General features: G+C 45.3%; 1 protein-coding gene across 2 annotated transcripts; it reads right to left on the bottom strand.

Annotated features, from left to right (window-relative positions):
• Window positions 1-2,119: 2,119 nt before the first annotated feature.
• Window positions 2,120-22,778, bottom strand: PITX1 (paired like homeodomain 1). 2 transcript variants are annotated; one of them, XM_074290890.1, is made up of 4 exons: window positions 22,637-22,778; window positions 10,430-10,769; window positions 6,926-7,134; window positions 2,120-3,373 (listed from the first exon to the last, which is right to left on the bottom strand). In XM_074290890.1, the coding sequence occupies exons 2-4, from the start codon at window positions 10,590-10,592 to the stop codon at window positions 2,825-2,827; spliced, it is 921 nt and encodes a 306-aa protein (XP_074146991.1). In that variant the 5' UTR covers window positions 10,593-10,769; window positions 22,637-22,778; the 3' UTR covers window positions 2,120-2,824. The 2 variants fall into 2 exon arrangements, with proteins under 2 accessions (XP_074146991.1, XP_074146990.1); XM_074290889.1 differs by lacking the exon at window positions 22,637-22,778 and having other exon boundaries at window positions 10,430-11,195.
• Between the last annotated feature and the right edge of the window lie 576 nt (window positions 22,779-23,354).

The raw sequence follows: 23,354 nt of genomic DNA, 5'->3' as shown, positions 1-23,354 counted from the left end.
TATAGTTCTTCTACAGACTCGTAAGGAGAAAAGACTGGACTGGGAGGCAGTTGGTCTCTGATTTGCTTCTTTCTGCCCCTACCTCAGAACCTCGGACCCCTGCCCTCATGCAGCATTAAGAAGGATGGGAAAGAGTCATTGGCAGGAAGAGGAAGAAGAAAAGGAAGAGGAGGAGGAGGAGAATAGCAAAGAAAAGCAAAGTTGCTGCAGCTGTAAACCTGCATCATATTAGGACGCCTTTGGGGGAGAGAGAGAAAACAGGAGAAAACAGGGATCTGGGGTAGGGAGGTCGAATTACTGGGGCATGGAGAGGCTCAAATCTAGGCAACCGTGTCCTTTCTACACAGGCGGATTTTGATTAAATTGCCTTCAGTCTTCCCTCTCATGACCCGGCACCCCGGACTAGGACTAAATTTGACGTGGGCGGAGCTCAGGCTCTGGGCTAGGAGACAGTATCTCGCAGAGCTCTCCCACAACTTGAGGCCTCCACAGACGCGCTCTGGGGGCGCCCACTCCCTTCTGGCTTCCAAGACCTTCCTGAGCAAGGCGGAATGAAGAAATCAGTGTTCACCAGATGTTAAACCACGCTAAGACTACTTTTAATGGTGGTACATTTATAGATCGATATAGAGATATTTACATTTATCTATAAAATCCAACATAAGGAGGGCGGGACTGGGAGGGCGTTGTAAGAGCTCTAGAAGACGGAGACAGAAGCCAGGGGGTGTGCAAAGTTTTCACAGAGCGCACACGCTACAAACTGATTTACAACCTTGATGGAGGTGTGGCGCAAGTAGAAGTTGCCCTTCATTTTCTACGAAATAGGCTTGACAGCTGAACGTTTGAGTCTACTAAGCTTCCCAAAGTTTTGGCTTAATTACACGCCAGGGTAACAACTATCGGAAGATGGGGGTGGGAAGGAGGGAAGGGGGGGTTAGAGAGGGAAGGAATGGGAGACTATCGAAATATTGTTCCGGAGGACTTAAACTGGAGAAGCCTCAGCCTTTCTTTACGCCTGACCAGGATATAGCCTCAGCAGGGCTCCGGCAGTTGAAAATATCCACGATATCTTTAGTGGCCACCGACAAAGCTTTGTTTTCGTTGTTTTAGAGCCGAGATTGGGAAGCGCTGTGGGAAATTGAAGTGAGGCGGACCAGTAGACACCTCAACTTCTCTATGCTTCGCGGAAAACTAACAGTAAAATGGAGCCATAAGATTACAAATGGCCCCCATCACCGAGACCGGAGAATCATAAAATGTCGAAACTGGAGTGGGAATATTACAATTACCTTTTCTTCGTCCCTCCTTCTAATGTAACCCAGAGTCTCCAGTGACTAGAGCAGTACAAGCTCAGAAGTAGTACCCAGAGTCACATGCCCCGGGAAAATCTCTGAGTAAGCTTCATCGAATAGGGGAGACGTGATGGAAGCATTTTTTCCAGGATTTCCAATTTTGGGAGCCCTCACCCACCCCTAGGGTAAAAATCATATATATGTTTTTATATACATATACGCACATTTATATGTATATGTGTGTACACATACACACAAACACCACAGTCACAGAATTCTTCAATGTGCTGATTGAAGTCTCTTTTTTAAAAATGGCAAGCCCACGGTACCTAGAATTCTGGCACAATGACAAATAATTGGACTTGTTTGTGTTCTATCGACCGCAATCAATGTCAAAGTCCAGGGTGGCCCTCCAGATGCATGGGCTTCTCTTGACGGGGCACAAGAAAAGAGAAACGAGGCAAAGCAAAGTGTCTAGCGAGTATGCTAGAACTAGGCTGCTCTGGACGCAGCCTCCTTTTCGGGTCCGCACAGAAAACAAGATCATTGCTTAGCGGCTTAGAGGCTAAAAGTGGAGGCTATCAGGACTCAGGCTTTGACCTCTGGAGAAAACTGCAGATCTGGATTCCCTTTCGTGAGCTGGGTACCGAGAAACTGGCTGTGAGGGCGAGGGGATGCCTTTTCAGACTTTGACCTAAGTTTAGTTAGGGGTGTGCACATCTAGGCATGCTGTTGGAGGGCTTCCGGGGCCGATGAAGAGGGTCTTTTGACAAACTCCTCTCTGCCTCATTTCTTTTAATTCAAGGGGAAAAAAAAGTCAAGAATCATGCATTTTAAAAACAGTTTATTCTCCGCGCCGCGGACAATGCTCCAGCGCCCAGTAATGGCAGATATAAATAGAACTTTTGTTAAGAAGTTGACCCTCCTCTCATCATTACTCTTAGCAAAAGTCTCAGCCCCAATAGGTTAAACCTTCTTCTTCAGGCTCCCCAGCTCTGCACTTCCCCCTCCCTTCCCACCCCCGCAGTGGCAAACTCTCCAACCTCCAGCGCGCCCCCCCCCCCCCGCCCCATCCCGCCCTCTATAGTGCTGGCACGGACCCCTCCCTCCCTTGGCCACCACTTCTCCCTCTCTCCCGGACCCCTCTCCACTTTTTATCATCGCCGGATCTCCGGAAAGTGGCCCTTTTCACTACGCCTGTGCAAGTTCAAGTAATTACATACAACCCGCATAATCCAGGGGGAAATTGCAACTCATCCATTTATTCGTGTTTTTTTTTTTTTGTTTGTTTTTTTTTTTGTTTTGTTTTTTTTGTTTTTGTTTTTTCCCGACTTTTTTTTTTTTTTTTAAGGGAGAGTGGAGGGAGGAGAAAAACAAAGCAAAAACAAACAAACAAACAAACAACAACAAAACAAAGAATGGGGAAAGGAAGAGGGGAGAGTAAAAGATACGTGTGGTCCTTGGTAGTCCGATTGGGAGCCTCCTCCCCGGCTTGGCCCTGGCCGGGCCGGCCCGGCCCCCTCCCCACGCGGTCAGCTATTGTACTGGCAGGCATTAAGGCCGGAGCCCGGGCTCTGCAAGCTGCTGTAGCCAAACGTGGAGTGCTGTTTAGACTTGAGTCGGAGACTAGCCAGGCTGGAGTTACACGTGTCCCGGTAGACGCTGTAGGGCGAGCCGGGGGGGCCGTAGGGGCAGGCGCTGGACGACATGGCCGAATTGAGTGAGGAGCCAGTGAGGTTGTTTAGGTTGTTGATGTTGTTGAGGCCGGAGTTGGGCATGCCTGGCACTGCCGAGTGACCCATGCCAGAAGGCATACTCATGGACGAGATGGTGCTGGGAGCCGAGAACATGGACTGGGAGGACAGCGGGCTCATGGAGTTGAAGAAGGTGAAGCCCTTGGTGGACAGCGGCGCTGGCGTGAGGCTCTTTGCGGCCCAGTTGTTGTAGGTATAACCGGCGTACACATCCTCGTAGGGCTGCACTAGCCCGCTGAACTGCGGCACGTAACCGTTCTTGCACAGGTCCATCTGCTGGTTGCGTTCTCGCTTCCTCCACTTGGCTCGGCGATTCTTGAACCAGACCTGGGAGAAGGGAAGCAGAGGGTGAGGGCAGAGCCCCGTCAGTGTCAAATCTATTTGAGGGGCAAGAAATATCTGGACTGAGAGGCTGTTTTCTCTCAGCCTACCCATCTTCACCTTTCACCCGCTGTCCTCCAATCCATGCCATGTTGAACCCTCTTTCTTTTCTGGAAGCCTCTCCAAAATTGGGCTTTCTTACGCCTCCTTCCTCGGGTCTTCCTTTTATTCCTCCCTCAGGTTCCTCATTATTCTCCCTCAGTACCAAACTCTCATCTCTCCTATTATCAGACATTTCTTCTCTCCTAGAAGGGTATTCTTTATTCTTAGTTTCCTTTCTACCTCTGACGTTATATTCTTCATATACGAGACCTTCTTCATTTCCCTCCATACCAGATCTTTGTCCTTCTCCAAAATCACCCTCATCTTTGTCGCCCAGAAATATGCTATCTTTTTTCCTTCAGTATCCGATTTTATCTGCCCCTTTAACTCCAAACTTCTCTCTTTCCTTAAAACAAAACAAAACAAAACAAAATCCATTTCTGGTCCCTACTCTCCTATCCCTTCCTCTATGGAATTTGCTTAAATAGATTTCAAGGTTCCCTCCTTCTCGGCTTTCTATTAATTTCTTCTGGTTCGACGTCTATTTCTTCAGATCAGTAACTGATCATATCTAGCCTGATCTTGGGGCCTACAAAGTAATTTTTAAAATAACAACAACACAACAATCCTATTACAGATCATAAAAATGGAATTGAATTAGTCGGTTTAGGTTAAAAACTATTACTTCTCCAGCAGAGATTTGTAACTAATGAGACTTTGGGCCAAACTTGCCATCCTAGGATGGTTGAGAAAAGTGTTTTAAAAAATAAGCACACACACACAAACAAGCAAAGAAGCTAGGGAGAGTCGGGAGGGAACACCTAATTCAACCCTGTCTATTTGTGTTCAGGGAGTTTCCCTCCCCCAGTCTCAAAGCCACCAAACCTGAGCCAATTTGAGTCCCTTTCCTTCTCAAATTTTGGCCTAAATGGGACTTTGGACTGGGAGAGCCTAATTGAGAGAGAAGTTGTTCCCGGCTGTCTATAGTCCTTGCGTGGGATTAATCCAAATATTTGCCTTCACAGAAAATAAACGATCCCCTCTCTGCCCCTGAAGGAGAGAGCTGACTAGGCAGTAAAGCCGCCTTTTTTATTGGGGAAAGAAGGGGGAAAGGTGGGGGAAGGGATACTTGAAGATCTGGGGTGGGGGTAAGACTTTTCTGAGAAGCCACTGGAGAGGAGGAGATTGGAGAAGAGAGGCAAGACTGGGACAGTGGACTTCTTTCTGTCCTAAGCTTTGAATTCCACTGACAGTGAAGATAGAAGACAGAATTGTCTTCTCTCTATCTTTCTATTTATCTCTATCTCCTTTCTCTCTATCTCTGAGTCTCAGCTCCCCAGGAGTTTGGGAATAGTCCTGTCTAGTGATATGGCAGCTCCCATCTTTTCTCTGTATGGTTCCTCAAGTACCGGCTGATTCAAGGATTGGGTAACCCTGAAGTTCTTGTTGCAGTAATACACTTAGAGAATCACAGAAACACTCCCTCCTGAGTTCTGCTCTTTGCATTGAGACCTTCCACCATATCTCCTGCGCCTATCTACAGAAGGTCTCTTTGAACAATACTAGTTCTAACACCCATTCCTTATTTTTTTTTTTTAAGTCCAGGCCAATTGTAGTTAGCTTCCAGTCCTAGTCTGGGTCTTGGGGACCCTATTGACCCTCAGTCCACTGGGCCCCGAGTCCATAAAAGTTGTTGATTTGAGATGTATTATCTTCACCTCTCAACAATGGGCTTATCTGTTAATAGTTTGCTCTGATTAGTGCAAACAAGTTGGAGAACTAAAAGTTGCTGGAGGGTACCTTGGTACTCAGGTCCATCAATTTATCTTTTTCTTTGGTGTCGATAGACCTGTTCCCATCCCTTCTCTGCCGAATGGTTTTCTGATCCTACTGCCACAGTTTGGCATTGGAGACTTTGGGAAGCTTCTGATTTAGGGCCTCACTTGCCAAATAGTTTTTGGACTTTCTCCTTCCCTCCTAGTCCCTAAGCCAGATGATCTTCCCTCCCTCTTTATAAGAGTCAGAAGGTGACTTGGGAATGTCCTTTGGTTCTTTAATTTGGTTTGGGTTAGATGCCATGAGAGAAAACCTTCCAAAAAAGGAACAAAGGGCCCTTGTTAAAGTCCAATTTTGCCACCAAGCAATGCCGTGTCCCAGTGAGTGACTGGGACTTTATATACGGAGCAAGGCTCAGAGGATAAAGGAAAAAGAGGCTCGAACACCTGGTACTTAATGCTTTCTATAACTAAGTGCCAGAGATAGTAACAGATCCGAAGTTACCTGCTCACAAATAGCTGTGTTTAAAGCAGGTATTAATATGTCTAGCACGGAAATACAGCTAGATGCTGGACCCGGGTTTTTACCCCCTTCCATCTTTAGGGACCTAAAGGAAAGTTTTTTCCCTTAACTCTCTTGCTGTTTGTAGTTGGGTGTGCTTGCGTCTTTTACTCATGTACATTTCCTTCTGATTAGCACTCGCATGTCACTACAAGGTTGAAGAAAATGTGTTTTGCCAGGAGGGTAAAGAAAGGGTAAGAATGACTGTGAGCAGATTTGCATGGGAAAGATGTGGGATAGAATGGGGAGACCTAGATCTTTCCAACGGAAGTGTGTGGGACTCATTCTTGTAGACCCAGGTGTGTAGGAAGCAGTCCCATAACAGAAGGACTGTACTTCAGGCCACGGCAGTGGGTTTTGACCCTAAGAATTTCAGGAAGTCATAGAAGCATTGGTAGATAATTTTCTAGGGCCGAAGAATTTTGGCCTGGCCTTTGACTTGGTCTCTAGCAGTATGCCCTCTGGAGATCCCTAGCATCAATGCTTGGTTCTGGATGCTCAGGTCTAATTGCCTCTCTCTCTTCACCCTTTTTAATTTCTTACTTTTCTCTCTGATTGCTCTGTGATGAATATCTTTTGGGCTGATCAGGGTTTTCTGGGGCTTTTTCTTGGTGGATTCTGCCTTGGGAAGTTGAGAGGGTAAAAAAGGAACATGAGTGGGCATACAGAAAAAAAATTTTTTTTGTTTTTGTTTTGTCTGTTTTCAAGGAGGTCATATGTACAAAGAATGAAAGTAGGGGCAAAAACCAATTGGATTGCAATCCTCATTTGGAGTTCAATCCTGCTACTGCTTCTTTCTAGGTTCCAGAACTTAGCCCTTAGAGGTAAATGCCCTCTCACCTCCGGGTGGAAAGCTCTGGCTAACCACGACTACTATTTTCCACGGGCTTTGCTTCTCTGCCTGTAGGGCCTCATTCTTCTCCCACTCTATTATTTCCCGTGTCCAGTTAGTGTATCTAGAATAGAGGTTTTCTCGGCCCTTGGATACCAGTTTCTGAGGCTTGGCGATGATAAGAGGTTCCTTGCCAACAGGTGCAAACCTTTCTTGTATATCGTTTCCTTCTCTAGATCCCACCCGCCCCGCTGTACGTCTCCTTCCCTCCCCTACTGCCTGCTCACCCGGACTCTAGGTTCGGTGAGATTGGTCCACACGGCAATCTCCTCCCGCATACTCATGTCCGGGTAGCGGTTCCGTTGGAAAGTCGCCTCAAGTTCCTGCAGTTGCTGGCTAGTGAAGTGCGTTCTTTGTCTGCGCTGTTTTTTCTTCTTGGCTGGGTCTTCACCACCTCCGTCCTCACTGCCCTTGGTTTCTCCGCTCCGCTCCTTTTCTGCAAGGGCGCACCACCCAGACAGGAATCACACAACCGTTTGGCCAGCTCGAGGCCCTAACCCTGCCTCCCGGAGCCCACAAGACCCCTGGGCAAGTTTCTCTTGCTCATTGACATGCTAATGGACCTATTACAGCATTGCTAACCTTTACAGCTGAGTCCGTTATGGAAAGAATGTTTTCTGATAGGAAAATAGCAATTTTTCTTTTAATAATGATTATTTTTGTTAATTTCGGTTCAGTTACTATTATCATTGCCGAAACAAAATTACATGTTGCTTGTAATTGCTACTGCAATTATTGGTTGCGATAACACTGTTTTTTTTTTTTTTTTTTTTTTTTTTTTTTTTTTGCTGCTGTTACTGGTTTTTATTCCTTTAGGTTTTAATATTAGCTGGTGTATTTTGAATTATTATTCCTTATTACGCTCTCATAATCATAATTATATCTCCTATTACTCAGATAACTCCTAAGTGAACCTGGTAGTACCCAGTCCTTTCTCTGCAAACCTATAATTGTTGTCCCAAGCTCCTAGCACCTGCCCTCCCTCCTTCCCCATCCAGGTTTAGTTAACCAGCACCCTGGGGGAATGAGAATTCAGAATCCCCCAGAGATGTGGTGATACTAAAGCGTATTTTGAGGAAAATCTAAATTCTCCTTGGGCTGAAGTCTCCCAGGCCTCACTTTTCAGGCAAGGGAATGAAAATGAAGAATAGATACAAACATATCCTGGATACCTAGATAAAACTAACATAGAAAGTGAGAGAAAAATACTTGAGTTTAGGTCTCTCTAGATACTCAACCAGAAACAAGCAAAGAGTAATTCAAACATAGTTAGAGACACCCAAATGCAGAGAAACATAAGTATTAGTGTATCCAAAGACACTCATGGGCATTTGTAGACACAAATGGAGAAACACAGAGAGACATTCATAGATACAAGTACATAATAGAGGAACACTGATGAGCAATTAGAGAAACACAAAAACTTTGGAGAAATATAAAGGCATAAATTCAACGAAGCCTACAAACTCAGAGAAGAATAATGATAGACAAACATGAAAGCATTTATATTAACATTCATAGACAAGAAGTTATAAAGACATAAGCAGAGAATACATAGACATTTGTAGACATATACAGAGAAACATAAATGGCATAAAAACAATGTTAAAGACAAAAACACATGGAAACAGACAAAATCTTATATTAGAAAATCCCAGATATTTGGAAATACAGCAGAGGGAGAAACACCAATGACAGAATCAAATAAAAGAAGAAAAAACAGGCATTTACTGATACACAAACTGAGAAATGCCGAAAAACAGGCACCAATACACAGGCCCACATTTGTAGATACACAAAGGAAAATACCATTCCAACACACATAAAAAATATACATATATTTAGTCACACTGAGAAACACACATAAATCCAAATAGGCATTTATAGAAACACGCAAATGAATAAAAGCACAGGGTTTTACAGAAAGCTAAACAGAGGCATTTATAATTACAAAAACACAGAGAGGAAAACACCCAGTCCCTACTGACAGACATAGAAACATGCGTATACAGAATATATATCGATTACAAAGATATAACTGGGGTATGGGAATGGGAGTTTGGGGAAAGAGAAACACACTGGTGTCCTGTTACAGACTGACAAAAGCGTTGCTATGCTTTATTCTTTCTAAATACCTAATTCTGATAATTTGTATGAGCAAGAATTTGTTGAGGACAAGTATAAAATAATCCCCCAGTTCTTTCCTGGCTGTCCTTAAGAATTTATTTTTAATTTTGTACGGAACTCAGAATTGTGAAGAGTGAATTAAATTGATTACACAAATATAAAAGTAAATAAATCATCATAAAGTTTTGTGCTTGTCTTGCGCCTCTTCCCTTCAACCTTCCTATATATACTCTGTAGCTTTAAAAAATGCGCTCAAATGAAAAATTAAATGAATTAATTGAAAACCAATTTTCCTTTTTCTTTTTCCTCCCTCTGGGTGAAAGGAGGATTTCCCTGTCTGGAAAATAGAGCATGTGGGGCTGGCTCCCAAGGGCCTCCAGCGAGCTAACATTTAGCCCGAGAAAGCAATCTGTCTATCAAAATCTACTTAACTCTCTAGTTCCCATTTCTGGAAGAGTTTTTGGAAGCGAAAAGGACTGCCTACAGGTCTCAGAATTAAATTCTAAAAAGGAGACATTCGACATCCCCATAGTCCGGCGCAGACACCTACAGTGAACTTGATTGAAAAATCTCCGGACCTTTTCCCATCTCTCTCGGGTGCTCAGGTTACACCATGCAAGCGCTGCTTGTTTCTCTGCCTGAGGAGGGCAAGAGGGAGGGCGCTTGGCCCGAAGCCCCGGTAGCTTTGGGCCTTGGGGATCCCGCCTAATATTGGCCTCCCTAGTCCCTGAATCTCGGAACCGCGCCTAAGAAGACCCAGGGCAGAACTTTTATCTCTTACTCAGTTTCGCTCATTTCCCCACTCTTCCCTCGCTGTTTATCCCTTTCAAAACATTTAATTCCCGTGTTCTTGTCCTCGTTCTGTCTCTGTCTCTGTCTCCTTTCTAAATTTCTTTCTTACTCATCTATCTTTCTAGATTTTTGTCAGTTTTGTTTTTCTTTCTTCCTTTTTCCTTTTCACACCAAATCCTTTAAAATCACCGACTTCTCATTTGCTTGAAAAGCCAGCTTTGCAAAACCAATTGCGCCCCGGAGAATACAGACTCTGTTTAACTCTCTCCAGGTTTCTGTTTTTGTTTTTATCTTTTTCCCCTTTTAGTTAATACGGGGTAATGTAATTAAACAACAACAACAACAACAACAACAACAACAAAAACATGTTTTAAAAAGTTCGATGTTTTTGTGGTGTGTATGAAAAATTTTCCCTTCCGGGAAAGAAAGAAATGAGGGAAAAGCCAGGGTCGTCCTCCGTAGTCTGTAGGAGAATATTTTTAATTCCTCTCAGGAACACTCCGGGGCAGCCAGCCTGGGAAGGAGACTTTTCGTTGGTGCTGTCAAGGCTGCACAAGTTCCCCACGCACTCGTAGCTTTGGTGACAGTCATGCTTCCGCACTAAATAGTGTACCCTAGGATGGCTGCTCTTTATCTACGGGCCTCTCTGGCCGGGATTTCTCTTGTACCCCCGTGCTTTTCTTTCCCCAAGACTCAGTCCACATTACCTCTTGGATTCTGAGTTTACCAACTGGGGGGAGAAGGAGGAGAAGGAAATGCAGGCGGGGTAGGGTGGGGGTGAGAATGGGTCGGAGAGGCGGGGAGAGTGTTACCTGGGACTTCGGTGTCTGAAGATTCGCTTGCCGAATTCTCCAGGGGTTCTCGCGAGTCAGAAGCACGGGCCAGGTGGAAGCTGGAGCTCATATCGTGGGGAGGCGGCGGCCGAAGTCCTTCGGGTAGCCGCTCCAGGCCCATACCCCCTTTAAAGGAATCCATGGCGGCAGTAGTGGGGGCCTAAAGGCCTCGGGCTCAGCTCCCAGTCCCCAGAAGCCAGTTGGGAGCGAGGGCTTCTAGCCTTTAGTTTTAGTCCGGCTGGGGCCCGGCACCAATTTTGGACAAGAGGACCCTTGGGGGCAGCCTGGACTCTTCCTCTGTCCAAAGGTTCCCTCGGATCTGCAGGGAGAAAGAGACAGCGCCTAAGCGGGCAGCCCACTGGGCGCCCCGGGGCTGTGGCGCGGGCAGTCGCGCGCCTTCCGCCCCATGGGCAGCGCTTGGCGGGCCTAGAGCCCCCCCTTTCCCACAGCAAGGCTAAGCCGAGCCCGAACGAACGGAGCGGTGCGCCGCAGCCGAGACTCAAGTGACCTGCAGCCCAACAAATGCCAGCAGTTAAAACTCAGCTCCTCCCCTCGCAAGGTCAAAACCTCCGCGTCTCGCGGGGAGAACACTCTTTCCTGAGCTCGTAGCCTCCCAGAGCCCTAAGCTCAGCACGCACGCCTGCTGCAGCTCCCCATATATGTAACTTGTTTCTAAGGCACCGGGTGCTGCGGACAGAGGCGGTCTTAAAGCAACAACGCGCTCCACCAGGTTCCAGCAGTCCCTGCGCTGGGGATTGGGGGGTGGGGTGGGAGAAGATGGGAGAAAGGAGGAGAGAAAGGAGGGAGGGAGGGCGGAATCTAGTTTTCTAGTTGCCTCCGCCTCTGCTCCCCCTTTGCCTCTCTCCCTCCCGTCGAATCTCCCTCCCTCTTTACTCCCTCTCCTTTCGATCCCTACCCATCCCACTCTGAGTCTCATTTTTATCTTTATCTTCTCAGGCTGAGTATATCTCTGTGTATCTCGATTTCTCGGCGCTCACTCTCCATCTCTGTTCACCTCTCTTTTTCTCTCGTTTTCTTCTGTTCTTCCCTTTCACACTACCAGTCTCCTTAACCTTTCTCTCCTTTTCCCACCCTACGTGACATGTTGATTTCAGCCTTGGCTTTACAATACAATCTCAATTTTGTGCGTCCTACACGTGTCAGATGGCACTGAAACCCTTTATGATTTATTTTCAACAAAATTAACTTCCTGGACTCAGCTTTCTGCCAAGCCCAAAATATTTAAATACATATATCAACCTCTAGAATAAGTATATACAATATAATATAATGTCGTCTCCTAGGGAGTGAGGGGGAGGCAGAGTGAGTTATTATTGCCCAAGAACTTTAATATCTTCTTTTCTATTCAGCGTCACCTCCCCTCGCTCTTATTTAGAAGAAAGATGTGGGGGAGTAACCGTATCTCAGAGCTAATGGAAGCCTTCGGTTTTCGTTTCTAATTAGCCGTGATCTTATACAACCAAGCCTCCTCTATAGCCTCCATACCACAGTCAATTTTACGGGATTGGAAAAGAAGAAACATTTTTCCCCCCTAGACGAAATGGTCGTTTTAGTACTACATTTCTCTTATTCCATTACTTTAGTGGAAGGGCCGAAAAGTTGGGAAAATCTGGGCCCAAGGGATCTTTTCCCCTAGAGCCCCAACCCTTCTGTCTCAAAGACTGAGAGACGTTCAGAGCCATCACAGAATACTGAGGAGAGGAAACATTGATATTATATATATATATATATATATATATATAATTTTGTATTGGGGTTTGTGTTTCTGTACATATATGGACTAAGAAAGAACCTCTTGAGCTTCAATGAATGTTAACACACAGTAGAGATTGTCTTTATATATAACATTATATCTTGTTATTTGCCATTTATTTTGCATTTCTGAAAACTTTTTAAATCATGTATAAAACTATAGGTAACAGATACCCTGAAATGCTCCATAGTTCTGTTGTGCTCTTCACTGTACACATGGTGGGGTACGTCTTAGTCAAAATCCTCTCTTTTGCCATTCTTTCTTGGGATACTGTGAGGAACAGTGTTGCCAGCACATAGAGAGATTAACCTTAGGTCATTTGGTGTCTGCCAAAGGGGAGACAAAACCCCTTGAGTTCCCAGGGCTCCTTGTGGTCTGCACTGAGTAGGGGAGGGCTTTTGGGATATGAGGCCTTGAATAGGAACCCTTTTTTTTTTTTTTTTTAGGATAGACTTTTCAAACTCACCTGCTGCCTGATCCACCAAGGTCCTGGCTAAAGATTGCCTGAGAGATTTCACTGGACAATTTTTAACTCACTCTTTTGAGCCATAAGCAAACAGAACTGGCTCTGGGCTCCCCAAAGGCAGGAACTAAGGAGCAGAAGCATGGAAACTGTTACCCTTTACTTCCTTTTTTCCTTTTACTTATGCAGGGCCTGGTAAGCCTGTGACATATATGGTACCTTGTCCAGTCATGGTTCCTTCCCTCACTTCAAAAAGCTCTGACCTCCAAATATGAGGCTAAACTACCCTGTCTAGCTATTAATTAGAGATATCTTTTGTTTCTAAGTCAGAGGAATGGAGTTAAGGAGCACTTTTCCTGCATTAGTTAGTTGACCTTTTAAAAGTCCCAGTCTGGTAACTCATCTAGAGGCTGTCCCTCAAAGATTACTCTCCTCCTCTTTTAAGGGGCTCCTCTTGTAATCCTGTTATCCAGGGTTATGAAACCAGTCTCTTTAACCTGTTAACAGTTAAAATACCTAAAAAGTATCATCTTTGGTTTTCATAGATACTTAGGAGTTTAGCCCTGAGTTTCAGGCCCCAGTTGGGTTTTGGTGCTTATAAGTTTGCACCTTGAAGTTCTAATCTGTGTCTCCCAACTCCCGAAACAAAGTTTCCTCCTCCCTAGATCCTGGACTTTGAGAGTCTCTCCATCCTTAGGACCTTACCTAAAAATATTTCAGAGACTGGACGGGCCAAGGGTCTGAGGTGTCCCCAGAATAGGAATAAAGTAACTACCAATATTGTAATTGCCAGGAAATGGAACAACAACAACAAAAAAGGGTAGTAGTGATAACTAAAGTAAGTTAATACTGTTCCCACATTCTAGACACAAGGGGGAATCAAGGTTGACAAAGAGTAAATGGTGGAGATATAGCTGTCAGTGTGGAGAGCAGGATAATCTAGTTATCTAAGAAGGAAAGATCCATTTAGCCATTCTTTGGACACTGTTTTGGCTAGAGGTTTGTAAAACTTGCCTCCCATCTTTATGTCACCTTTCTTTCTAAACCTGGGAATCTCAAAGATTTGGGACCTCTGCTGACCTTAGGAGGGGGCCACCAATGGAAAATGGGTGAAGGCAGGCAATTGCCGTTCCCTAGAGGGAGGAAGTCCCCTGCTTTTGGAAATGAGATCTCTCTGGAACTGTAAGGACTTGGGCGCATTCTTTTTGATTCTCTTTCACTTAGACGCGGCTGATCCACTGTGACACTGTATTTTGTTTTTAAATCAATAAAAGATGTGAGGGATAACTTTTGAACTAAATTATGGAAAGTCTAAGAAAACATTCCAATTATTCTGCGAGTCTGAATTCTCTCCCATCTTTCCCGACTTTTCCTTATCTCTTTTTTCCTCTTTGTATCTCTCCCCTCCCCCCTTTCTACTAATTGCTGCCTCTTAGAATTTTAGTAGTTTTTGCGCGGGACTTCAGAAATTTTTAAAAGAATGGATGAACCAGAGTAGAAGGTTAATTTTTCTTGTCCCTCCTTTGATCCTTTCGATCCCTAGGTTTAGAGAAGTCCCGACGTCTATCCTCTTTTCAGAAAGGAGCCAGTATGAACGTTTCAGTCCAAAAAAGACTTATCAGTCCTCTGCACTCCCCAATAACCCTGAGTATAAAAACGAGTCTTATTTCAAAGTAACAGAGCCAGAGGCCACAGTTGAATTTTTGGCGGCGAGGCACCCGAAGCTTTTCAATAGGTGAACATGCAAGAAGATGTACCCAGATCAATATAACCTTGAATATCGTGGTTTCTGTCTTTACCCTCAACTGGGTAGATCTCCTGAAACCTGGACAGACCTTAGATCGCCCTTCAGAGTTTATTAACGCCACACACACTTGCATGCTGGATTCTTCACCCGAACTCAGAAACATTTAGAAGCAAGCGGAGCCGCATTCCCCAAAGGTCTTTTCTGGCATACATGCACACCGATTAGCTACGATAGCCCCGCAGTTTTCGTCTTTCATAGTTGCGGGGGAAAACAATCTTATGAGTGCCTGGGGGTGGGCAATTGAGACTATTTCGGGAACCTGGGAGAGAATTCCGCTTGGGCTCAGGCGGCTTTTGGCACTTTTGCCTGTAGCTTGGGAGAAACGCACTCGAGGACACAAAAATTCAATTTTAAACATTTGTGATAAATGGTTTGTACGCCCTCCCCCTCCAATTCCAGGGAATTCACCTATCTCACCTTTTCTGACCTTCGGAGGCTTTTCCTCTACCTCTCAGACAATCAGAAGTAGGCCTAGAGGACAAGTTGGTAAGGGTTTTTCATTCTGTCCCTGAAGAAATTCTGGAATGTGTCAAACCTGGAACCCATTTATCCTGTTTTCCCCAGCCTGGGGACTGTGGTACTGCTCTTCCGTAATTCGTATTCTTCCCTCCCTCCTCTCTTCTTTTCCTCCTAGTCCTCAGGTTGCGTGAGCAACTAGGTCACACTCCTTTTTTTGTAGTGAGAAAAAACGGTTCTAAGCGCTGGTCTTTTAGAATCTCTACAAGTTTTTGAAAGAGGCTGGTGGTCTAATTCTAGGTCCCCATCTCCCATTCTTAGAACTCTGGGAAGTTGGAAATTCCTCATCCCTCCTCATATTCTTTGCAGGATTCATCAGACATTTGCATCCTAGATTTAGAACCAACAGGAACTTTAAAGGGTCATTTAGCTCGATTTTCTTCTGATTTTATAGATGAGGAAAACTGAGGCTAGGAGAAAGGAAAGCGGACAACTCAGAGACAAAAGTAGCAAGTAGCCGAATGGGAATTTCATTTCAAGTCTTCTGACTTCCATCCTTTCACCAAAATTACTCTCCTTTCTTTAAAAATTGTCCTACTTTTAAACAAAACTGCTCTTTCTCTATGGGCACTCCAAAAGAGTCACTTGATTTGTTGTGGGAAAGAGATTTCAATTCTGACCACACTTAAATACTAACTCTCGGCTGCTTTTTTTTTTTTTTTTTTTTTTTTTTTTTTTTCTTTTTTCCCCATAAGAAGGCTTGGGCTGTATATTCTCTAAAAGAGATGGGCATTTCACCCCAGCCCCCAAAGAAAGGACAGTCAGTTGTTCTCAATAACAATCCTAGGTAGATATCCTTGGGAAGCCCCACAATCTGAGCGGGATATAACTTCGTTCTCCAAATTCAAATTTTCCGGGGAAACAATTCTAATCATAAAGTATTCGCAAACTACCACTACTCCCCCCCCCAACTTTCATCTTGTAGATTGAAAACAAAATGATAACTTTCCAAACAAAATGGAGAGATTAAAGGAAAGATCTGCAAATATATATGTATACATATGTATGTGTATATATACATATGTTCACATGTGTACACACATACACACTTTCTTCATTCCTTCTTTGCCAGGATACATCCAAATATTCCATCTCTTTCCTCCCCTAAACAATCCCGTGAGACAAATTTTAAAAAGCTAACAGATGAAATTCAAGGCTAGAGATTTTGGCAGGAAATTGGAAGTTAAAGGTTCAAGGCAGCCTTGAATTTGGGGTTCTCTCTCTTTGGCAAAGGAGGGCATTATCTAATGAATGGAAAATTCCCCATTAGGACAAAGTCAGGAGAGGTGTGCAAGGTGACCCAAACTGGGCTTTGGGTTGTAATGTAGTGGTCTCAGATCTATAAGCAACTTCAGGAGTTTGTCGTGACGATAAAATATACCAGTGAGTGCTGTATGGGCTTGAGGTTTTTATCAAGGTGTTTACTTGTGAAGATAAAGCAGACTGGAAACTAGACTAACGTTCTGGGAAGTGTTAGGTGAAGCTCATGAGGTGGAGTGAGTTGGGGTGACTTGTGAGAGCCAACTGGAAATCTTCTGGTGGCTTGTGGGTTCAAGCCAAGCCTGAGAGTAAACTGTGAAGACTTTGATTTGCTTCTCCACCCCACCAACCCATCACTTAGTCCAGCTTGGGTTGAGACCCAGGCTTTCTGGGGAAAAGGGTCCTGGTCAAGGATTTTGGCTCTTCCACCCTGGCACCCTGAACTTCTTATTTGTCATCTCTTAGTCATTAATCTACTCCCTTGTCTGCTGCCCCCTTCATAATCCTTTCTTGCAGGATCGGACAAAGAGATGAGACCTACAGCCCCAGAGAGGAAAAATTGTCTTTCTCAAAGAGGACTGTATAAAGACACGGAGGTACTTGCAAATTAAACCCTATCAGAAGATGTTTCTTTTTTGCAGGCCTCTCACCAATATTAGCTGAGACTGTTAAAGACTTATTTTTGTGCTGAAAATCAGCATCAATACCCAGATTGCCCAGTTTCCTAAGTCTATTGTTAGCTCCAGGCATTCATTCTGGAGCATAAAATCAGCACTCTGAGTACCTTATACAGGAACCTCTTCAATCCTAGAGACTACTTCATCAATGTTGGTTATTCTCTGATTGCTTCCCTAGGAAATTTTGCAGCATTCTAACAGGGTTAAGCTCACATTTATTTCATTTTGTTTTATAAAATGTCACATTAATGTATGAGTACATAGGAATAGATATACAGATATCATAGGAACACAGAATCAGGTATATAGTATTTTTGTTTGCTACTTATAAAATGGCCATCCATTTATCTATGAACATAGATAGAACGTAGACAGCACTTTTGCTAACCTTTGTGGCACTGACAGAGGCATATATATTGTCATGCACACAGATGACATATCTGCATACACTCTCAACATGTGGTACACTCAGGTATCTACTCACAACTCATAGAAGCAGCAAACAACTTGGTACCAGGATACTCAAGCATGTGTACCTATGACTCCCATAGCATAAGGTCTCCCACTTCTTCCCCCCTTCTCCTGGTACTACTTTGATTCCAAAGATAACAAAACAAACAAGAAAAACAAAACAAAACAAAACAAACAACAAACAACAAACAACAAACAAACAAAGGAAGGATGGAGATTGAGAGAGATCAGGATTCTATCTGTGGATGCAGCAGATGGGGTGGGCCCTGTCTCCAGGCCCTAGGAGTGTAGGAGGGACCCTAAGGGTCATTTAATACCAGATGAGGAAATTGAAACCTCTGTTGACCTTTTTCTCTACTGCCTGGGCAGTGGCAGGTGCTGGGCATGGCAGTGAGTTGATCCTGGAAATTGCTTCCTCTAACTTGTTCTATTTGAAAGAGATGGCAGTTCTGGCCCTCTGAGTTAGGGAATGGTCTGGACTGGGGCCCCTCGGGAGAAATCTCACTGAGAACTCACTCAGTAGACTAGTTCAGGATGGAATGAGGTAGGCTGGAGGGGCCTGGTTCTTTCCAGGTAAGGGAGGGAAAACAAATCAGAATGAACAGAGCAGTCTTATTTGATTTTTCAAAGCAATTTCTGTCTTAAAATGGTCATGGTCTAGGTTGTAGCTATCAGATTTGAGTTGGGGCTAGATTTAAGGCTTACTGCCACTATTTTCTAGGCTGCAAACCAGACTTTCTTTGAATTGGGGAAAAGGGAAGGCTGGCAAGTGCAGGCTTCCTTACTGTCTTTCCTCTCCTGCTAGCATATCTGTGCTTTTTTTCCTCTTTAATTCCCTCTCCTCCCCCCCCCCCCAAGGAGGAAAAGGAATTTGTTTTGAGAGTGGGGGTCTGTCAAATGCCTCTAGGCCAGCTATTCAAGTGACATTCCTGCTTTAAGCTCCTTAATGAAATGGATAAGTTCAAACTAGAAAACCCAGTTTAGTTAAATAAATGGGCAGGGACCACCTACCCTTCTCCAGACGCTGAGCTGAGAGACCCCGACATCTCTCTTCCCCCTATCTCCCTCTAAGCAAAAAGATAATTCCCCTCCCTCTCTGACTCCAAAGGATGGATTCCTATTCTGGGTCCTCAAGGAGCTCCTTCACTGCTCTTGTGGAGAGACTAATGGCTGGGGGAGGGATGCCGGAGGCGGATGTGTGCGCGTGTGTAAGGAGAATGGAGGAATTTGGAGGAAAAAAAAAAAAAACAGTTTTAAGGAGGCTTATTTTATTTTAATAGATACAAATGAAACCCCAAGGTTTCAGTGAGATCGGGAAGAGCTAGGAGCTTCTCTCTCTACCTTTCCCCCTTCCCCCCATCCCAGCCCATAGCTTAAGCCCCTTCCCCCAGGGCCTTCCGACCAGACACAAGGCTGGGGAAGGGGAAAGGGGGAACCAAAGAGGGGGATGTGGACTACGCTGTCCCCACCTAGCAAAGAGCCCGGGCTCTGTCTGGCACCCCCCTTCCCTTCCCCCGGCTTCTGGGGGAGGCTGCTATGAGTGCTAGAGATTCTGTTCACTGGTATTAAGGAGAAAAGGCTTCATTCTATCGGTGCAAGTATTTACAAAACCTGAAAAAAAAAAAAAAAATCCAGTCCTCGGGTTCTGCGTCCCAGAGCAAAAGAAAACGATAAACTTTATGTTACCCATCTAGACACGCCACCCTCCGCAAATACCCTGTCTCAACCTTATTACTTAAGAAGAACTCTGCGTTCACATTCCCGAATGTCCAGCTCTATCCGTCTAGAGAGCACTTTCCTCTTGATATTATAGTATGTATGGGAGTGGGGGTAGGGGAGAGGGAGAAGAGGCCAGAAGCAGAACTAGAGGATCTATAGTTTCCAAATAGACTTTCTTTTTTAGAGGGTAACCCTAGGAGCAGACTGAGGAGACTTTCAAAATTTTGTAAACAGGATTTGAAATCCAGAGAGGCAATTTTCCTCCTCTGAAATCTCATGTTTGCGGTTCAGTTGGTTTTATATTTATTTATTTATTAAAAACCCCGGGACAGCTATCACTCCGTTACCCGCTCAGAGTCAGAGGCCGAATCCTTAAAGCTTCTGCCATCTTGGGTAGCCTCCTGTAATGGTTCAATTCATGCCAGAGAAGGCAGGCCCACTTCCCAATCGGGTCAGCGCTCAGGTAAAGGGGAAGCATAGGTTACATTTTAGGTGAGTGGAGCTGGAGGACACAAACTTCCTGGGTGGTCAATTTTCATACTCTGATTTGGGGACCAGAGCCTCAAAAATTGATAGCCATTGTCCGAGAGACGAGGAGTGTACTAAAGCCAGGGAAAGAGGTAGAAAGTTTCAAACTACCACTAGCAGCCCTTTTCCCAACGTAGGCTGGGAGTGCTGAAAGGAAGGTGGGAAAGTTAAGAGCTTAGAGTAGAATCAGATCTTTTGGGAGGAAAAATCCCGAGTCAGTCACTGCACAAGGATATAAATTCGGCGACTGTATTGTAACCAACCACTGGATTAAGACATAAGGGGACAGAATAAAACATTTTCACTATATGAAATATAAGCTATTTGACTGGAAGTTTCCAAGATGGGCGTCGTGAAAGCTTCCCGAACTACAAACTTAAGTTTGGGTGGGAATGGTGTAACAGGTCGAAAGGCGGTGATCTTTGGCCCTGAATACCCCGGCCTAGGCTCATATTCAAGCAAAGTGTAAATATGGAGGCGTGGAGAGAACAGGCAAGAGGGAAACCTTTCAAAAATGGGAAAACCGGGATAGGTGGGAAACCCGGACCAGCCAAATTTCAAGCCCGAAGCTTCTCCCGCCTGGATGTCAGTAGCTTAAAGCTTCGAGTTTAGTTTTGACAGTGAGCAATTGGGGAACTGGCGATTCTTTCAATACAGTCAGTTATTTATTTAGTGGCCGACCAGTTCCCGTACTCCCCAAAGAGAGTGCAAAAGGAAAAAAAAAACAAATCTTCCCCCCTTTCTCTCTCTCCCCCATCTTTCCCACTCCTTCACTTTAGAGAATAGGCAACCAAGGCTCCATGAACAAGGTCCAAAAGTCTGAAGGAAAACAGGATGAAGATTAAGCCTTGAACCCGAGCCCCCTCCATTTTATACTCTTAACGTTACAGCTCAGCCTAGAGAAATTGATATTGGCTTTTAAGGAGTTAAGGACATTTCTTTCTTTCTTTCTTTCTTTCTTTCTTTCTTTCTTTCTTTCTTTCTTTCTTTCTTTCTTTCTTTCTTTCTTTCTTTCTTTCTTTCTTTCTTTCTTTCTTTCTTTCTTTCTTTCTTTCTTTCTTTCTTTCTTTCTTTCTTTCTTTCTTTCTTTCTTTCTTTCTTTCTTTCTTTTCTTTTCTTTTTTTCCCCCCATTAAAAAATAGATTCTACTTTCCCTATTGGGCTAGATATCCTTCCCTATTCTCCCAAAACTTTGATTTTTAGGAACATAATTTTGGGAAGAAAACTCTCACCTAAGGTCCCCGCCTCGGGCGTTAATGCAAGGCCACAGGTCCCTCTGGCCCCAGTCCCTCTGGAAAGAAACGGGAACCATGGATACCTAACCACACATCCATACAAGTTTTCTCTTTATAGGGCACGCTGGCTCTTCTACCTCTAGGTAACGGGGTACTCGCTCTTTTTCTGAACCCTCGCTAAAAGACACTTGCAGATGAAGTCTCAGCTCTAGATACGTAAACGGCTGAATTGGAAAGGCTAAAGCAGGGCAAAGCGTTCGCTTTTCCCGGGATCCCTCTAAGGAGCTTGATCAAGTGGCTACTGCAGCCTGTAAAAGTCCAGCAAACGCTGTTCATAAAAGTATAACATTTACTAGATACGTTAAAATTGGCTACTTGTCACAGCGACCATTTTTTCTTCTCCACTCTTCCTCTCCGCCCCTCCCCAGCCCCCTTACAGCTGGCTTCCTTCCTCGGATCCCCACTCCCCGCCCTATCAGCCAGCACTTTAGGCAAGGGTGACGATGGCGGGGTCGGCCAAGTGCTCTCCTTCTTGCTACCTACGGTCCCCACTCCTCCGTTTGTCCCCCGCCCTCAACGCTCCCCACCCAGGCACCTTTGGTCTTCGGCCTTGGACGGCTTTTTTCTTTGGGATGGAACCTCCAAGTATGTGAAGTGAGGTCAGCCCACTGGAATTAAATTTCCCAGCGCATTTGTCAGTTTTGACGAAGCGCAGAACTCCTAAAGAATTTACACGAAGTATAAATTTGTCAGGCTTAGGCTACGAAGCAAGGCCGGCGGCACTTGGAGAAGTTGGAATCGCGAGCAGAGGCGAAGTGGGTCCGCACCTGGGGAACTGGTCCAGTAGAGTGTGGAACTTTGGACCATCCTGAACGTCACCAGTCCCCAACAGTCCCAGGAAACACACAATCATATAAAGATCTAATTTCAAGCCGCTCGGTTTAAACACACACACACACACACACACACACACACACACACACACACACACACACACACACACACACACACACCCCTCGTGTAAGCCTTGCTCCTGTACCGCACTCGTCAGCTCCGCAGCACTCTAGGCTTTGACAGATCCCCAAAAGTACCCGGAATGCCAAGTACCGGTCAACACTAAAAACTGCCCGGTTGGAGAAATAGTCCTTTCTACAACTCAGAGCCACCCAAGTGACACTCATAATGTACATCTGGAAAACAACTGGCCAAAGGCAAGACTCCTAGCTGTGGACCCGGAAGACGGGGTGTGTGTGACTATCAGTCTGTCCAGCTTTTACCTCACATTTCGCACCGCTCTTGGTTCCCTTCCACTTTTCTGCTTTGCTGTGCCAACTGATTCGGCGCCCCCATTCTAGTTTTACTCTTTTCTCCGGGAGGGCTGTCCTTTAAACCCTTAAAGAACAGCCGCTGACAGATCAGCCCTGGTATCAGGCCCATCAGGGCCCGAAACGAGGGTTTGGGTGCCTGGAGGCATTGTTGGCAAAAGCGGAGACTGAGACAAAGGAAATATCTGTAGGAAACGGCCCAGTTCTGGCGTAATTAGGGTTGCCCAACGTGAAAGCTCCCAGGGTCTCAGTAGTTTATAGGAACAGCTAGGGCTACCGCGTGTGAGAGTTCCCTAGCCTCACATTCTAAGCATTATCTCCCTCTGCCCCCTACCAATTCTCCATTCACTCTCGGTCCCGTCTTTTCAACTTCTTTTTCCTGGCTCCCCAAAGCTGTGTGCTCTTACCCACCTTGGTGCTGGTCACTGTGGACTTAGGGGTTGGCGGCCGCAAACTCAAAGCTTAGAGCCCACAGCTCCAGGGTAGCCTCGACCCGGGCTCGCTCCTCTTGCTGTTGGGAGCCCACGAGGAGGGCGGGGGACGGGGCGGGGCAGGGACACAGGGCGGAGACGCTTGAAGCTGCGGCCTCCAGTGCGGAGAGAGGGGGCACTAGAGCTGGGGGATCTGAGGCACAGAGGGAACTTTAAACCAGAGTCACAGCGAACACATGGAACTTGGGGTGTGTGAGAAAGCAAACATTTGACAGCTACTCAGGAGGGCTAAATTATTGTGGAGACGTGTGTGGTGTGTGTGTGTGTGTGTGTGTGTGTGTGTGTGTGTGTGTGTGTGTTGGGGCCTAGGAGAAAATTGTCAGCCCAACTCTAAGTTGCAGACGGCAGGTTATGTATATGTTCGAGGGATAGTATTCGAGAGGGCACAAAGACCTTTGGGGTTGAAGTTTCAAGTTCTGAGAGCTATTGGAGTCTTCCTCCTTGGTTCTTGATGTCCGCTTTAGACCCAGCTGTTTGGTCAGAGAGAGGAAGCAACAAGCACTGCCTGCCAGTCAAACTAGCTTGGAATAGGCGCGCCCCACGGGGCGGCTCAGACCGGCTGTGGACTCCAATTGTATTAGCGTCGCTCTGGGCCCGGAAACTTACACAACTGCTGAGAAAGAGGGACTGAAGGTGGT

The sequence above is a fragment of the Sminthopsis crassicaudata genome, chromosome 2 (genome assembly GCF_048593235.1).
Source record: "Sminthopsis crassicaudata isolate SCR6 chromosome 2, ASM4859323v1, whole genome shotgun sequence".
Taxonomy (NCBI): Eukaryota; Metazoa; Chordata; class Mammalia; order Dasyuromorphia; family Dasyuridae; genus Sminthopsis; species Sminthopsis crassicaudata.
The sequence above is the reverse complement of the archived record's forward strand: the minus strand, read 5'-3'. Positions and strand labels throughout refer to the sequence as shown.

Coding starts and splice junctions, on each gene's coding strand:
- PITX1 (XM_074290890.1), bottom strand. CDS start 10,592: ATGGATTCCTTTAAAGGGGGTATGGGCCTGGAGCGGCTACCCGAAGGA. Junction 7,135..10,429: donor TTCAGACACCGAAGTCCCAG/GTAACACTCTCC, acceptor GCGCCCTTGCAG/AAAAGGAGCGGAGCGGAGAA. Junction 3,374..6,925: donor TCACCGAACCTAGAGTCCGG/GTGAGCAGGCAG, acceptor CCCTTCTCCCAG/GTCTGGTTCAAGAATCGCCG.